This window comes from Macrobrachium nipponense, chromosome 15, assembly GCF_015104395.2.
Source record: "Macrobrachium nipponense isolate FS-2020 chromosome 15, ASM1510439v2, whole genome shotgun sequence".
In the NCBI taxonomy this organism is placed as follows: domain Eukaryota; kingdom Metazoa; phylum Arthropoda; class Malacostraca; order Decapoda; family Palaemonidae; genus Macrobrachium; species Macrobrachium nipponense.
In genome coordinates, this window is record NC_087208.1 from 71323006 (window position 1) to 71338108 (window position 15103).

The following is a 15103-nucleotide window of genomic DNA, read 5'->3' on the forward strand; positions in this document are numbered from 1 at the left end:
AAGAATTTTTATTCAAAAGCCAGTAAAATAAGATACAGGTCTAGCTTGTCCCAAGCAAAATTTAATGTACAATAAAAAAATTATGGGGTAACTTCGCTGTGGTGTAGTGGTGTCTTTTCGCTTATGGGCCTTGCTAAAAAATGATCCGTCTTTTTGTTTGTACATTGCAAGTTTTCTAAAATTTTGTTTTATCGCGATGATGATAATTTTTAGGAGCAGCCTTTGATTTAGCAACGGGTATTCCTGTGGAAGCACTAGTTGCAGATATACATCACACTGGACATATGGACATTTCTGGTTCTATTTTTGCTTAGTTTTTGGGATTTGTTATATATTCTGCAATCTTGCACTTTTTATTTGCTCAGCCCATTTATGTACATATTTTTGGGTGGGTGGGTTTATGGCCTACAATGCTGACAAGAGCCAGATCATTAATTGGTGGAACAGTAACTTCAAGATTTTTTTTAACACTAATTGCAACATAATTTTCTTTACATGGTGTCCAAAAGTAGGTTTCATCTTGTAGCAGCTAAGATGAGGCTGAGTTATCCCATCCAGCTTAGTTTATAATTACCTGTATCTCCTCACCAGTTTATCAAATCTCTTTATGTTAAGATTCCTGACAGTGAAACCTACATACGTGACAGTTGAGGCCATTTGTTACCATATATTGAAATCTTGACATGTTTATCAAACCATGCCCCAGGAAGGGTTGGTAATTTTCTCTAATTATGATAGTTCTTGGAACAGAACAATATGTTTGAAAGCAGTGCTTATACAGCATTATCCTTAAGCACCCAAGTGTCAGTCAAGGATTTGAAAATGGAAATTCTGTACCCTTCAAATTTATGCCTTTACATCAGGTATTGGCCTTAAATATTTCAAAACTCCTTTGAAAACTCGTATTTTATTGCATCATTTATGAGTTCAATACAAATTAACTTTTTTCTTTATAGAATGGCAACGTCTACTTTCCATATAAAATAATAACATCTATTACATTTAGTGTTGTCTTCTGTGCTAGGTTAGGTAAAGAAGTTTTGTTTTATCATTTCATTATTTTACCACAGACTTTTAAGGCATTAATCAGGATAAGCAACTCGATAGCCTTTAAAGAATGAAAACTGATAGAGAATCTTCTTTACATATGAGAGACACAATTATTGTAATTTCAAATTAAAGTACTGTTTGGCACTTAGTTTTTAAAAAAAACTTATATATACATAAGTTTTCCTCACAGCTCATTCTTTATCTGATTGATGAATTTTATCTAAATTCTGAAAACTGCATTAAATTTTTCAGATTCAACAAGTGTCTGTTGATAGGCATGGAGAAAGGATGGGTTATGACGGAAGACGAGAGACGTAAGATGATGCAGCAGAGACAAGAAAAGAAACATAAAGATGAGCTCAGAAAACAGTGCGAGCTCCAGGAGTTGGACAAATACTCCTTACCTGAGGAAGCACAGACAGAGATTTCCATAATAAAATCTCTTTATAAGAAGGCTTACCAGGATGTCCCGTATGAGGATAGCTGCCAGGACGAGGGAGCAAGTGGGGTTATGTCACCGTGGATGACATTTTATCGAAGGATGGCTTACTTCTTCTCCCTGTTCCGCGAATTCACCGAGCTTCCAAACAGCGACCAAGCACTTTTATTGAAGACAGCCATTACATCTGCTGGTATAATAATGGGTTCTGTTGTATTTGATGCCGATAGTGGGAAGTGGCCAGGTCGAGCAATATCGAGGACAGGTTTTATACCACAAAACGTGACTACTCAAAATGTTGGGAAGCTAGTACCTCCTGATATGATGAACAGGGTAAAGCAGTTCTTTCGTAAGTTTCAGCAGGTATGCCCAGATGAAACTATGGGTATGATACTCATTTTAGTGGCTCTTTACACACCAGAATTAATGGGCCTTGAAGCTAAGGACACAATTCAGCAGTTGCAGGACCGTTACACAAACATTTTGCATCGATACGTTAAGTGGAAATACAGAGAGAAGTCTGCACTCATGTTTCCAAAGGTTATTGTATCCTTAGCTGATATCAGAGAATTAGCTGAACTTACGGGGCAGATTCGTATCCAGCAGGGCATGGCATCAAATTTGCCTGGTGTCTCTTCATTTTTGAAACCAGGAGGAGGACCATCTAATAGTATTGGCTCTTCACCAATGGAAACCAACCAAGAGGAACCAACAACTGTAGGACGTCAAGAAGTTCCAGATATAGAGATTAAGGAGGAAGCTATTGATAATGGTGACCCCCTCACAACTCCAACAGCTCTGAAACGAGCTCGTTTAGAAGCTACTGGTGGTAAAAGAGATCACATTTATCAAAAAATAATGAAAAAAGTAATGGAGCAAATGCAGGGTTCCTCACTCCATTTACGAGTGCCTTCGTTGCTCCCATTTATTTTGCAGATTATCAAAAAAGTTGGATCAGGCAACAATTCCAATGTCTCTCTTCCATCCATGCCTCGTTCCATAGCCAAGGGGTCACAGCATCAAGTAAAGCAGAAGGGATCAAAACGCCGTCTTGTTGAAGTCAAACAGGAAAAAATTGATGAAGATTTTGAATCCCAGGACTTATCAAGTCTGACGCCAGACTTACCAAACCTAACACCAACAGTTCCAGATAGTCCTAGACCCATGAATGTTCATCAGAATACAATCGGCCTTCATAATCCATTCACCCAACCCCATCAGCAGTTCCATCAAAATCATCCACTACCTCAAACTAAAGAACACTTCCCTGTATCACATCATCACCACCATCAGCAACAACATTGTGTGCCATCACCTGGTCTGTCTCCTGGAATAGATTATCCAACCTCTCCAATGGATTCCACAGATTCTTGTGATTTGCTTCCTCCTTCACCTTTACTTGCACAGACTTCAAGACTGTCCCCACATCCTGTAGCATCACAGCAAGCTCCTCTCAACTCTACAGATATGCTCATGCCATCTCAGGTAACTCAAATGTCTCCTGTAGCACCTTACACACCACCTTCCACTGTTTCAACCTCGCCCATGCCAGTGCAACAGACAAATATGATGCCAGTACCTGACAGGCCATTAGCCTCACCATTGGCTGCTCCATCCCCTTACTCGGACGCATCAAATTCATCTCCTGAAAGTTCTCAGTCTCCCCTAACAGAGATCTTTACTGAGGAGTTGACAGATGTAGAGATTGAAGTTTTGACTCAGTTACTTGGGTATTTTTCCAATTTCGAAAACTTAGACAATGTCAGTAATCTTAAAGAGATAATTCCTGCTCATCTTTTAGATGAACTGCAAAGAAAATTGTGCTCATACTCCATCAAGCCAGAGTAAATTGGGTAGTGCATTTTGTAGTGACTATGGGAATTCAGTTGTTATGAGAAAAGAAGAAATGCATACAAATGTAACCTGCGCACGGCATATATGGCTGCAGGAAGTTCAGCACAGCATATCAGTAGGCACTGTCAAGGACAGTAACTGCAGCTATGAAGTGGTCTGTGGATTGTGTATGAAGTGCAATCTACAGATATATTTTTAGTGTGGTGATCAATAAACATAAGTTCATTGTCCAGATTTTGATAAGCTTCTACTGTGCTGGTTATTCAGAGTTCATCATCTGCCTTTAGAAAATTATGGTGAAGCTTGCCTAAAATCTAAAGGTCAGTATAATCTGAGCAGAATGTAATTCAAAGCACTGTATATTTTTAAGCACGAATTTCCCAGTGGCTCTTCTGTGTGCTGGTGACATCATATGCATTATATATTGATGTTTTGTGATAAGTGTGTTTTTTGTGGGATAGTGCCCAGATTGTGATAATCAAAATAATCATAAAGAATGGGCAGGGTGTCATTTGAACTTTTTAGTGCAGCTGCATCCAGTTTTGGGCAAACATAGTTCCTTCTGTACTTTTTAAGTGTAGAAGGGCTCAGAAGTGAAATTATTCTGCAGTTAACTTCTGTTTAATTGGCTAACTACATACATATTATATATAGTATCAATTTTCTTAAATGTATGATCCCATCGAGAGGAAAAAACTAAAAGACTAGCAAACAACGAATGAAGTGAACAAAGTAAATCTAGGTGTATGTATTTCATGTTACTGCATTTTCCTTCATAATATTGACATTAGTCATTCTGACGTGGCTTTCTAGCTATTGCGTGCACCTAAGTCCTCACAGATACAAGTACAGTAGTATTGGTTAACCACTTGATACAGTAGTTTTCGAGTTTTGGTGGAGATTTGGGAAAATTATGTACCGAAATGACAGGGTAGAAGTATGTGTCAAAAGATTGCCCTGTTGTTTGCAATTGAAGATGAGCCAGAGTGTGTCGTTGCACGAGAAATGATGTGTGTCTTACCGTCATGGTAGGGGAGCTAAGCATCGGCTACTCCTTGTCAAAAGATTATGTACTATAGCTGTTAAGCAGTAAAGCAGTGGCATGCTTTACACTTAGTTGTGATTTCACATACGCAAGATATAGTAGGTAACTATTAAATGACCAGGGATATGATAAGCCTTATGATGTTGATTAATGATAATTCTATCTATTTTGAGATGGTAGGCATAACATATACAGTACACTTGATATATCATGAAATTTTCAAACTGCAGCATTGCTCTTTATCCTGGGTTATTATGAGTTAAGGTCATTATATGATATTCATTACCTTGAGTGGGTAATTGATTATGTATGTAAATATGTCTGTAAGTCATGTTTAAACTGCCTAGTTAGTAACAGTTATGCACATTGTAATCAGCACTTGATGGAGGGACTTGATGAGGTATGAAAAAAATCTACCCAACTAACCTTCAAATTTGAGGGTTTTGTTACAAGTTACGGTTACGTTATAAAGATGTGAAAGATTATTGTCAAGATTTATAAAATTGAAAGTAAATGGGCAGTCGAGAATGGAAATGGAGAGAATAAAGAATTATCAAGCATTTGGGAAAATGCGAGTACAGAACCATGTACTCACGATTAATGATTCTGCATACTTAAGCTGCATATATCATGAAATTGAAATTACATTGACTTTAATCATTTCAGTTGAAGTTACAGAGAAGGTAGCATTAACATTGGGAATGTCCTTACACTTATTCCAGGAGTATTGAGAAGTTCCTTTTCTGTAAAAATTTGTGTCAGTTCACATTTGATACACATGACTGATTTACCTACTGCTACCTCACACTCACATGTCATAATGATTCTTCAGTATCTACTCTGCAAATGTTACTTTAAGATTTCTAAAGGAAAAATTTAGTTTTTCTTAAATCATGAAATGACTTGATAGTATGCAGTGGCATAAACAAAGCAAAAGCTGAACATTCTCATTTGAGTGGTAAGGATGTTTTATCAAAATTTACCCAAAGCATTTACTGACAAAAAGTTTCTTTTATGCAGTTATTTAAACAGTAGGAGGAAAGGAATGGTTAGAAATCAGAAATCTTTCACACTTGTGTAAAAACCAGCCTGTTCCAGAGGGTTTGCATCAGATGCGTTTGTATAGTGAGACCAAAATGGAATAGAAGGAATCTGTGAAAATTCAAATTCTTAACACTTTATTATTTTCAATTTACAAGATAGAATTAAGAGATGGGTAAACTTTGGAGATGCGTATGTGCACTGTTTTATGTTTATTTGTTTTGCGGTAACTGGTGTTGTAAATGCTATAGTAGTCAAACTATATGTGAATTTTATTTGCTGTGGAAAGTTATTGTATGAAGAAATTCAAAATCTGATTTTTTTTATTTTAAATGTTAAGATTATTTTATCTTTGGATAGATATTTATCGGGTGTAACCTGGCACAGATTTAGCAGTGATGCAAACTTTAAGTGTTGCATTCATTTCAATGCATTGGAATGCATATAAAAACTGTTATGTTAAAATTTTTGCTATGTTGTTTTTATGTCTTAGGTTTATTGGATTGTACATTTTTATATGATAACATAGAATGAAAATGTTTTCCCTGTTTTGGTTCTAAGAACCTTAAGTGTAATGTGAAATTGTTTTGAAGATAATTGCTTTGGCTGTTTATAAGTCCATTGGCTATAAGGTATATGGCAGTGATGGATGAAAATTCAACCCATTGGTTTAATCATAGAAGTAATCCCATCCATCACTATAATGGACGAGAACTAAAAGATGTTCCTCAGTCCCAAAAATTTAAAATACGTACTGTATACTCTGTAAGTTGCTGTGTTCCAGTTACTTTGAAAGAAGTTGAGATCATTTCTATTTGGCCAAAGCTGTACAGCACAGTTATTGTTATGACCAGGTGAATTAAGATATGGCCTTAACCTTGTTAATGTACTGACAAATTCTACAGGGTATCCACTGATAGCTTTTAAGTTTCTGGTAATTAGCTTTGGACATGCTGTGGAGCGTAGCTGTTCCCATGTCGTAGTGGGAGGATCGTCAGTCAGCTGTTGTTATATGCATGTCAGTCAATAATGCAAGATTACTGTTAGCATAAGATCACAGTAAGTATAGTTGTACGAGTAGGTTGTCAAGAATTTTTATGTTTGTATAAGTTTTGTTTGTGTACAGTTTAGGAGAGTCCGTCATTATTTTATCATTTGTTATTTTTTCTATTTATTTACGGTAATTTTTGGTAAAGTGATGGTGGGGTAAAATTGTCAAAGGGGAAGGATAAATTCAAAATCTCTTTATGTGCAATTGGTGTTCTTGTTGCTGTGCTGTATCTGATTAGTATATTATGCTGCAAAACTTTACAGTAGTTTGCAATCAAGTCAATTTGTGGACTTAACATGCACACACACACACACATATACACATACATTTTGTAGATGGAACAGATGGTAGTTAAGGCAAATTTATTTTTAGTGGTGAGCACAGTCTCCTCATTGGAGCAACAAAGTACAAACTCTTACTGTCCCGGCCAGCTGCATAGATTATAATGATGTTTCTAGGAGGTATCTAGACTTGGGATGTGCAATCTGAAATACAAGCCTTAGAAAAGCCAGCCTTGAATTATCATTTTGTTGTACATTAGAAAAAGAAGAAGGGTCTTCAGGTCCTAGTATTGTAATTACATACAGCAGTCTGACAAGTATGTGGGAGACGTACTTGTAATGTCTTACTGGTGTTGAATATTGAAAATTTGACCGGCACTGTTGCCACAAAGGTCATATATCCTGACTAGGGAGAATATATCAGCTTTCAGTATAATAAGCACATTGGAGTGCCCTGTAAAAGGATTTGTATTCTGAAACCAAGGGAGAATTTCCTAATCTTAATACTGGAAGAATTTTGGGCATAACTAATATGTAACTCAGCATTTTGCTCTTCTTGCCTTCTTGGAACACTCCAATGCACTTCATTATCCAAGGCCGTGTTCTTCTGAATGTGTTGCTCAAGTGATTGTGTGATTGAATAGTGTGTGTAAATATATAAATATGTATCTGCATATGTATGCATTCATTAATAGTGCATGTATACATATGTATGGATACAAGATGACATGGAAGAATATAGTTTAGTTTTAGGTTCACTGTTGAATGTTGTGTAAAAGCTATATTTTTTTGGAAACTAACTTTTGATTGGTGTGAAGAGCAGTTTCATTGTTTTATCAGAAACACTTAAGCTCAAGGTTATTGTTCAGATCATGTTTACTTTTTGATTTCATTCTCAAGAGATGTTCTCATACTTGTAAACCTTTCATGTAGTTTGAAGATAGCTGTTCATTTGTCATTATTCACAATTTCATATAGTACTATATGTGTGTATATATATATATATATATATATATATATATATATATATATATATATATATATATATATATATATTATATATATATAGATATATATATATATATTATATATATATATATATATATATATATATATATATATATATATATATATGATATATATATATATATATATTATATATATTGCATTTCAGTACCTTACATATAGTTGAAGCCTAATGCTGGAATGAATCCCTAGAATGCTGTGTAAGCAATATGAAAAGGAGATAATATAGTTCTACCAGTCCTAAATGTTATACTTGTTTTTACATTTTTCATTAATGGAACTACATGGTGTCGCATTTTTCCTCATTTTCCGAAATGAAGTTATAAATATTCCACCTCGAGTGTATATTTTAGTCACATTATTCATGATATAGACCATCTGCTGGTGCATATACCTAAGTACTGTACTTAAATATTTCCCATGATACTAGTTATCCATTCAGATATTTTTAGTCAAATTCATTACGTAAGCCATTGTTGTAATGAATATTTTAACTTTAAATTCTTGGAATACAGTTTTCTATCTCTCTGTGCCTTGATGGCAACATCAGTGGCAGTTTATCCTTTCAGTATTATCTTATAGTTTCTGAATATTGTAGGAAAGAAATTTGGGTAATAGTACTTCATTCATTTTATATTGGAAGTGGAGGTTTAGGCCAACTTCAGACCCATTACTTTGATCTTTTTATTTATCCAGAAATGGTTCATCTAATAACTATTTTGAATTGTTAGTTTATGGATCAGGAGACTCCCTCTCTCTCTCTCTCTCTCTCTCTCTCTCTCTCTCTCTCTCTCTCTCTCTCTCTCTCTCTCTCTCTCTCTCTCTCTCTCTCTCTCTCTCTCTCTCTCTCTCTCTCTCTCTGCTGGTAACTTTTGAAGTTAGTTGACTTATTGCATCTCACATATATATATAAATATATATATATATATATATATATATATATATTATATATATATATATATATATATATATATATATATATATATATATATATATATATATATATATATATATATATATATATATATAATCTCTATGATTCCTTGGTTTACCTAGACCACATAATTAAAGACAATATTCAGTTTTGCATTTCACAGAAATTTTTACACTTTTTTATTCGGCAGGAATGATGTTTATTATAAAAGTTACCCTTTAGACGCTGGATAACTTAGTGCTTTGATTTCATTATTGGTCGAGTAAAGTAGGTTAACTATTTCTCAGTTGTCTGAGTAGTATTTCCGCGTATATAACCTAGAATCAAATGTGATTATCAAGCAAGCAAGTGCCATTGCTTGCCTCAAAGGTTACTGTCTTCAGTTATTGTTTATTTTTCCTGTTTTCAGTAATATTCATTGTCGTATTTGATTTAAAAGATCAATACTGAAGGGCTTTTTATCATCTTGGAGCTCTTAAATAACCTTGAAGTTATGATACATGATGGATAAAGGCTGTAAGGGGATGAGAAAAGTAAATGGAAGTGAAGAATCGTTTTTTTTTTTCAATGCCAACAAGGTGATTATTAGTCGTTAGGTATTGAGATAATGAAAGCTAATATGCCAAATTCAGAATCTTCCATATGGACTGTTAATGGAGTATACTTTGCATAATTTAAATATATTTTACATCCCTGTTTGGGCGCAGCTTTTTTTTTTTTTTCTTTTCATCCATTTCCCGTTGTTAAGAATAGAAGTAAATCATCCCGTAAAGTACTTGATATTTCCCTTAAACATGATTTACATGGAAGTTTTCAGAACTCGTTTTGTTCTAAGCATATATGATTTAAGTATGTTTTAGTTTTAATTTCAAAATTAGGTTGCACTGGGGAAAACATTTTTGCTTGTCTGTAATTAGAATGAATGATGCAGGCAGAAGACATGCAGCTTTAGAAATTTTCATGTAGTTTGCTATAGATTACACTGAATATATTTTCATGGGAGTCCTACCCTGAGGCCATGTCAGTAAAGTAGTACATTCCTTAATAATTACAGATTGAGTCATTTTAGTTTTACCTTTTGGGTACCTGCAAGATTTTACTCTCCAGTATTTTTCATATCTACTTTTCCCTTTGGCAAAAGGGTGATTGAACTGACCTAATGGACACTTGATAAGCTGGAAGTTGGCTTAGTACGTATTGGAGTGATGATATTACATCTCTTAGTTACAGGTAATTAAAGACATCTTTCACTTGCTGTGGATTCTTAGCATTCTTCCTGTGTAAAGGAGAATATTATCAACTGTAGCATTAGAGATTTTGTTTATTTTTTTATTATTTAATTTTTCAAGAATTTGGTTTTAATCTAACAGTGTCATGTTGGAGAAAAAGATATTTTAACTAAATAAGTTAGGACTGTTGACTAGTATTTCCATGTCAGTAACTTTACTACATGTAGTACAAATGAGATGACACCTGATTAGTATACCCTAGAGTAAACCTAGCTTTGATGTAGATGTAGAACAAGAGATAGTTGCAAATAACATATTGTTCAAAGAAATAAAAACTATTTTCTGCTATGAAAAATGTCTTACATTTTAGTAGGTCAGATCAGTGTGAAGTATGCTATAGGTCATATCAGTATGAACTATGGTACTATTTTATTCTTTTCGTATACTTGCCAAGTGGAATGAGTTCTCATAATACATGTTGAGGTTCAGTGCTGCACTTGGTGGTTTTAAGGAGGTATTCAATCATAGATAATCATAACTAGGCAGAATTCAAGGCTGTGCTGATGGTATCAGCTACAGATCATTCCTCTTAATGAAAAACCATTTCGTTGACGATGCCGGAGGGAAATGTTCCATGACTAGAGATGAAAAACGTTTCATAGAGTAATTGTGTGACTGAAATATAGCTCTGCATTTTCTTTTTTAAGAAATAGATGGTGAATCTCCTCGCACCTTTCAAAAGTTCAGAATCCAGCCATTAACCTGCCCGCATTTCGGTGTACAATTTTTTGGTGCTTTCTTTGAAGAAAAAGAAGATTTAAAAAATAAAGTATGTTGAAGGTAATAAATAGCCAAAATGACGGGTAAAAATTATCTCAAAACTGGGATTCAGTTTTTCGGTGGGTTTGGCTTCTAAGATTCCTAATGTAAAGAAGCCAAAACTTTCCTGACTGTAACTATTGCTACTACCACTACTACGACTATTACTGCATTAGTAAAAAACAAAAAAAAAAAGTTAGGGATGAAATGTGTATATATTAGAGCTGAGGCTTTAAAAGTTTATATATCAATATAATATATTAAAGATGCGCTGTGCTGCACTTGTGTTACTGTACTCAGTAATAAAAGTTTACATAATAAATGTGGATTTTTATTTTACATTCATTATTTCATGGTGGTCCAATCAGGTGTGAAACAGGTAACTATGTTCAATTGGTAGCTTGATCCTCAAGGAAATAAAGAAATAAGAAGAGACACCGTAGTGTAGTACTACAAGAGTGGAAGATTGGTGATTTAAAACTGGCGTCACAACACTCGAAGCAGAATCAGGTAGATATGCCGGAAGAAATAGTATAAATCTTTATTCACCTCGTTTGCAGCCAAGTTTATATTTTCTTGAAAGAGCCATAAAGACTGTAAATATACCCATAGCCTTTATGTACTTCTAGGTGTACATCTTGATAGGTATATATCTACACGTCTTCGAGGATATAGCTTGGATTTAATGGTAAGATTTCATAATGAAACTGTACCCAGCAAGAAGAATGGGTAATTACTTCATTGGACAGAAAAAATTATTCTATTAGTATTCATTTTAGAGATTTTGTTGGAAAATTGCCTTCTGCTTTGTGAAATACTACAAATGAAATTCAAGCTAAAAAGTCAACACACACACATATGCAGTTTGGTTTGTTAAAGCTCTGACCATGAATTCCTCTTCATTTTCATTTATTGTTAAAGATTGCCTCATATTCAACTTATTCTCAACAACTACAACTATTTATTTTAATGTTGATACAAACAAGTTATCTGGGAAGTTCATCACTAACTGGCCAGAATTTCCCAGATAGCATGGTACTATAGTGATTCACATCAACCGTGCGTCTGATGTCTAGGCCAGTCCCTTACGACGCTCCTGATTGGCCATTGTATCCTACATGAGAGATGGAACATACATCCTGACCATGTGAACTTGAGAGAGAGACTGAGAGTTTCCAGCCCTGTGATTGGCTTATCAACAGCCAACCACGAGCGTCGTAAGGGACTGGCCTAGACATCAGATGCCCAGTTTATGTGAATCTACTATATACCTATACCAGGCGTTTGTCAAGTCGCCCTGTGCTCCTATCTAATGAACTGTATACAATGTTGTGTTTCTCTTTTCTTATGTGTGCTTTGCTTTCCTATATCCTATTTTTACCTTACGGTTTTCATTCAACTTTAAATTTTCTTTAAGTTGATGTTGAGGTTACCTTGTTTACAAATAAAAATAATCTAATGAGTCCTCATGCTCCATCTTGAGCGTTTATTTTGGAAAGATGTCATTTAGATTGTCACATTTCGTTTGTGTGTAAAAGCTTATACATAATTTTCATGCATAACTTGGTTTTTCAGGGTCATAGCTGTACTGGGGTACTATAGGCAGTCTATAACCAGGTCTTTGTAAAAAAAAAAAAAAAAAAATTTCCTATAGTTTCCCAAGATACCCATGAGCTATAAATATTATCAAAGTTGTTGCTAAGAGATGATCGTAGTCGTCGCCGTTTTTGTTGGGGTTTGTAGCCAAGCAGTGTCCCAAAATGAAAAGCAGAATGCTACAAGGTCAATGTTTGTTTGTATGTTTGTATGGTGTTTTTACGTTGCATGGAACTAGCGGTTATTCAGCAACGGGACGAACGGCTTTACGGGACTTTCGAACCACGTCGAGAGTGAACTTCTCTCACCAGAAATACACATCTCTCACTCCTCAATGGAGTGGCCGAGGATCGAACTCGCGACCACCGAAGTGGGACGGCAACACCATACCAACCACACCACTGAGGCGCTTCTACAAGGTCAAGAACCCAACAGGGAAAGCAGCCCAGTGTAGAAAGAGAAATAGAGAAGTGAAGAACAAAGTTTAAAAAAAAAAAAAAAAAAAAAAAAAAAAAAAAAAAAAAAAACTGACACGGAAAAGAAATGAGTCATGTGAGCCCGCATAGTGAAAAAAAAAAAAATTATCGACACTCTGGCTGAGTTTTTGACTTTCCAAAAATTCAAGCTCATGATTTAAGAAGTTATTGTTCTGGGAAACTAGGGCATTTAACCTTACGAAAGAAGGACGATTCTCTTGGAAGCACCGGTACAGATATGAACATTTTTAACAAGGATTTATGAGCTAATTGAAGGCTGTTGCTTTGACATTATCATCAAGAAAGATATACAATAAGAAAGCTGACGCAACACTAGATTTATGTGCTGGACGTTCGCGGGATGATGCAGCTGGGCGCGCACGGATCACGGCTGCCTGAAACAGTTATGGGACAATTGTTCATTCTATTTTGAAAAACTGATAGAAACACCACCCACGAAAGAAGTGATGGTTAAAAACCATGAAAATTAACCTGGTATGAAGATATATGAAGATACATATCAGGGGCTGTCACATAACTCAATCACATCAAAATTCGTGAATAAGGATTTTCTTTAATGCAGGTAAGCAGGGAGGCTGACCTTTGCAAGAATAAAACACGGCTGCACATTAAATACAAAATTGCTGATTGATATTGCTAGAAATACATCAGCCTGTCCACGTAGCCACACGCGCGCTCACGCATCATACCTACTGTGATGTTTTAAAGCATATATATATATATATATATAATATATATATATATATATATATATATATACATATCACAGGAAAACAGCAGTCGTTCGAGATATATTCTCAAGGAAGCAAGGGAGACGTCTTCTGGTAATTTAAAAAGGCTTTATTAAGCGACGTTTCGGGGTCCAGCCCCATCATCATCACGGCTGTAAAAAGGATTAATACACATAAATATAATAAAAAGACTCATCCTAATAACTAAATTACATTTAAAATTCATAAAAAACCTACTACAATGCTAAGAAAATTACCATATCAAGTGAAAGGGAGAAGACGAGTGACCAGAAGAAGAAGGAAAGGTTCCAAGTAAACATAGTTATGCCAGGTAAAGAGGGGTAGCGGTAGTTTGATTGTTTAATTTTGGAACTATTGTTTTTATGAAAAGCGATTCGAAAACAGCAAGCTCTTGAGGAGAAGAAGCCCGTGTAATGACTTTAAGGTGTTTGTATTCTATATTGAATTTGCATTTTTTTTAATGTTCACGAATGTTCGAGAATTCTGGTGAAGACAACCGGACACCTGTTCTATAACTCACCCCCTGTGGCAATCAATGCGGACTTTAAGAAGCCTACGCGAGGCCCCGACATAATTTCACTAATAATGATGTTCTGTTTCATGGTTTTAATTATGACAATTTTAAGAAGCTTTTAACTTTGGCAGTGCAGGACACCGCCTTTATTTTCAATGGGAAGTCCTATGTACAAAGTGATGGTATGGCTATGGGCAGTCCTTTAGGCCCAGTCTTTGCGAATATTTTTATGTGTGAACTGGAGGAGCGGTTGCTGGACAATTGCCCATTAGCTAATCATCCTCTCTTTTACTGCCGTTACGTTGATGATACGTTTATTCTTTTTCGAGACAGAGACAGGGCTGATTCCTTCTTACAATTTGCCAATTCAGCCCACCCTAATATCAAGTTTACAATTGATTATGAAAATGATAATAAGCTCTCTTTTTTAGATATAGAAGTGTCACGTAATACGGATGGTTTTAACACCTCAATTTTTAGAAAAAAGACTTTTACCGGACTAGGGACAAATTTTTACAGCTTTTGTAGTTTTAACTTTAAAGTAAACGCTTTATATACACTCTTCCACAGGGCATATTCTCTCTCCTCTGGCTGGTCTGAATTTCACAATGAGATTACTCTTTTACAACAGTACTTCACCGGTAACTGCTATCCAGCTAAGGTTTTCTTCAAATACCTAACCAAGTTTTTAAATAACAAATTAATAGAGAAAAATAACAGACCAACTGCTCTTAGAATGCCTTTCTTTGCTAGTGTCCCGTTTATCAGTGATACAACGTTTTATACCAAAATTAAACGTTTAATACGTGAATATTGTCCGGCCATAAAAAGCCAACTAATCTTAAGAAACCCATTAACTATTGGGTCTTTATTTAGATATAAAGAAAAGCTGAGCCCTCTTCTGACTTCCAATGCGGTCTATTTATTTTCGTGTCCCAAATGTAGTTTGGGAAATTATGTCGGTGCCTCACGTAG

The 15103-nt window shown here is 35.2% G+C and overlaps 1 protein-coding gene across 4 annotated transcripts in view; it reads left to right on the forward strand.

Annotated features, from left to right (window-relative positions):
• The window catches only part of LOC135195044 (uncharacterized), a 230402-nt gene extending 222611 nt beyond the window's left edge, over positions 1-7791 (forward strand). For all 4 annotated transcript variants that reach the window (XM_064221367.1, XM_064221368.1, XM_064221370.1 and 1 more), the window contains one exon: positions 1303-7791. In XM_064221367.1, coding sequence (XP_064077437.1) covers positions 1303-3337 — 2035 coding nt within the window. In that variant the 3' untranslated portion in view covers positions 3338-7791. The remainder of the gene's footprint in view (positions 1-1302) is intronic.
• The last annotated feature ends 7312 nt before the right edge of the window (positions 7792-15103 follow it).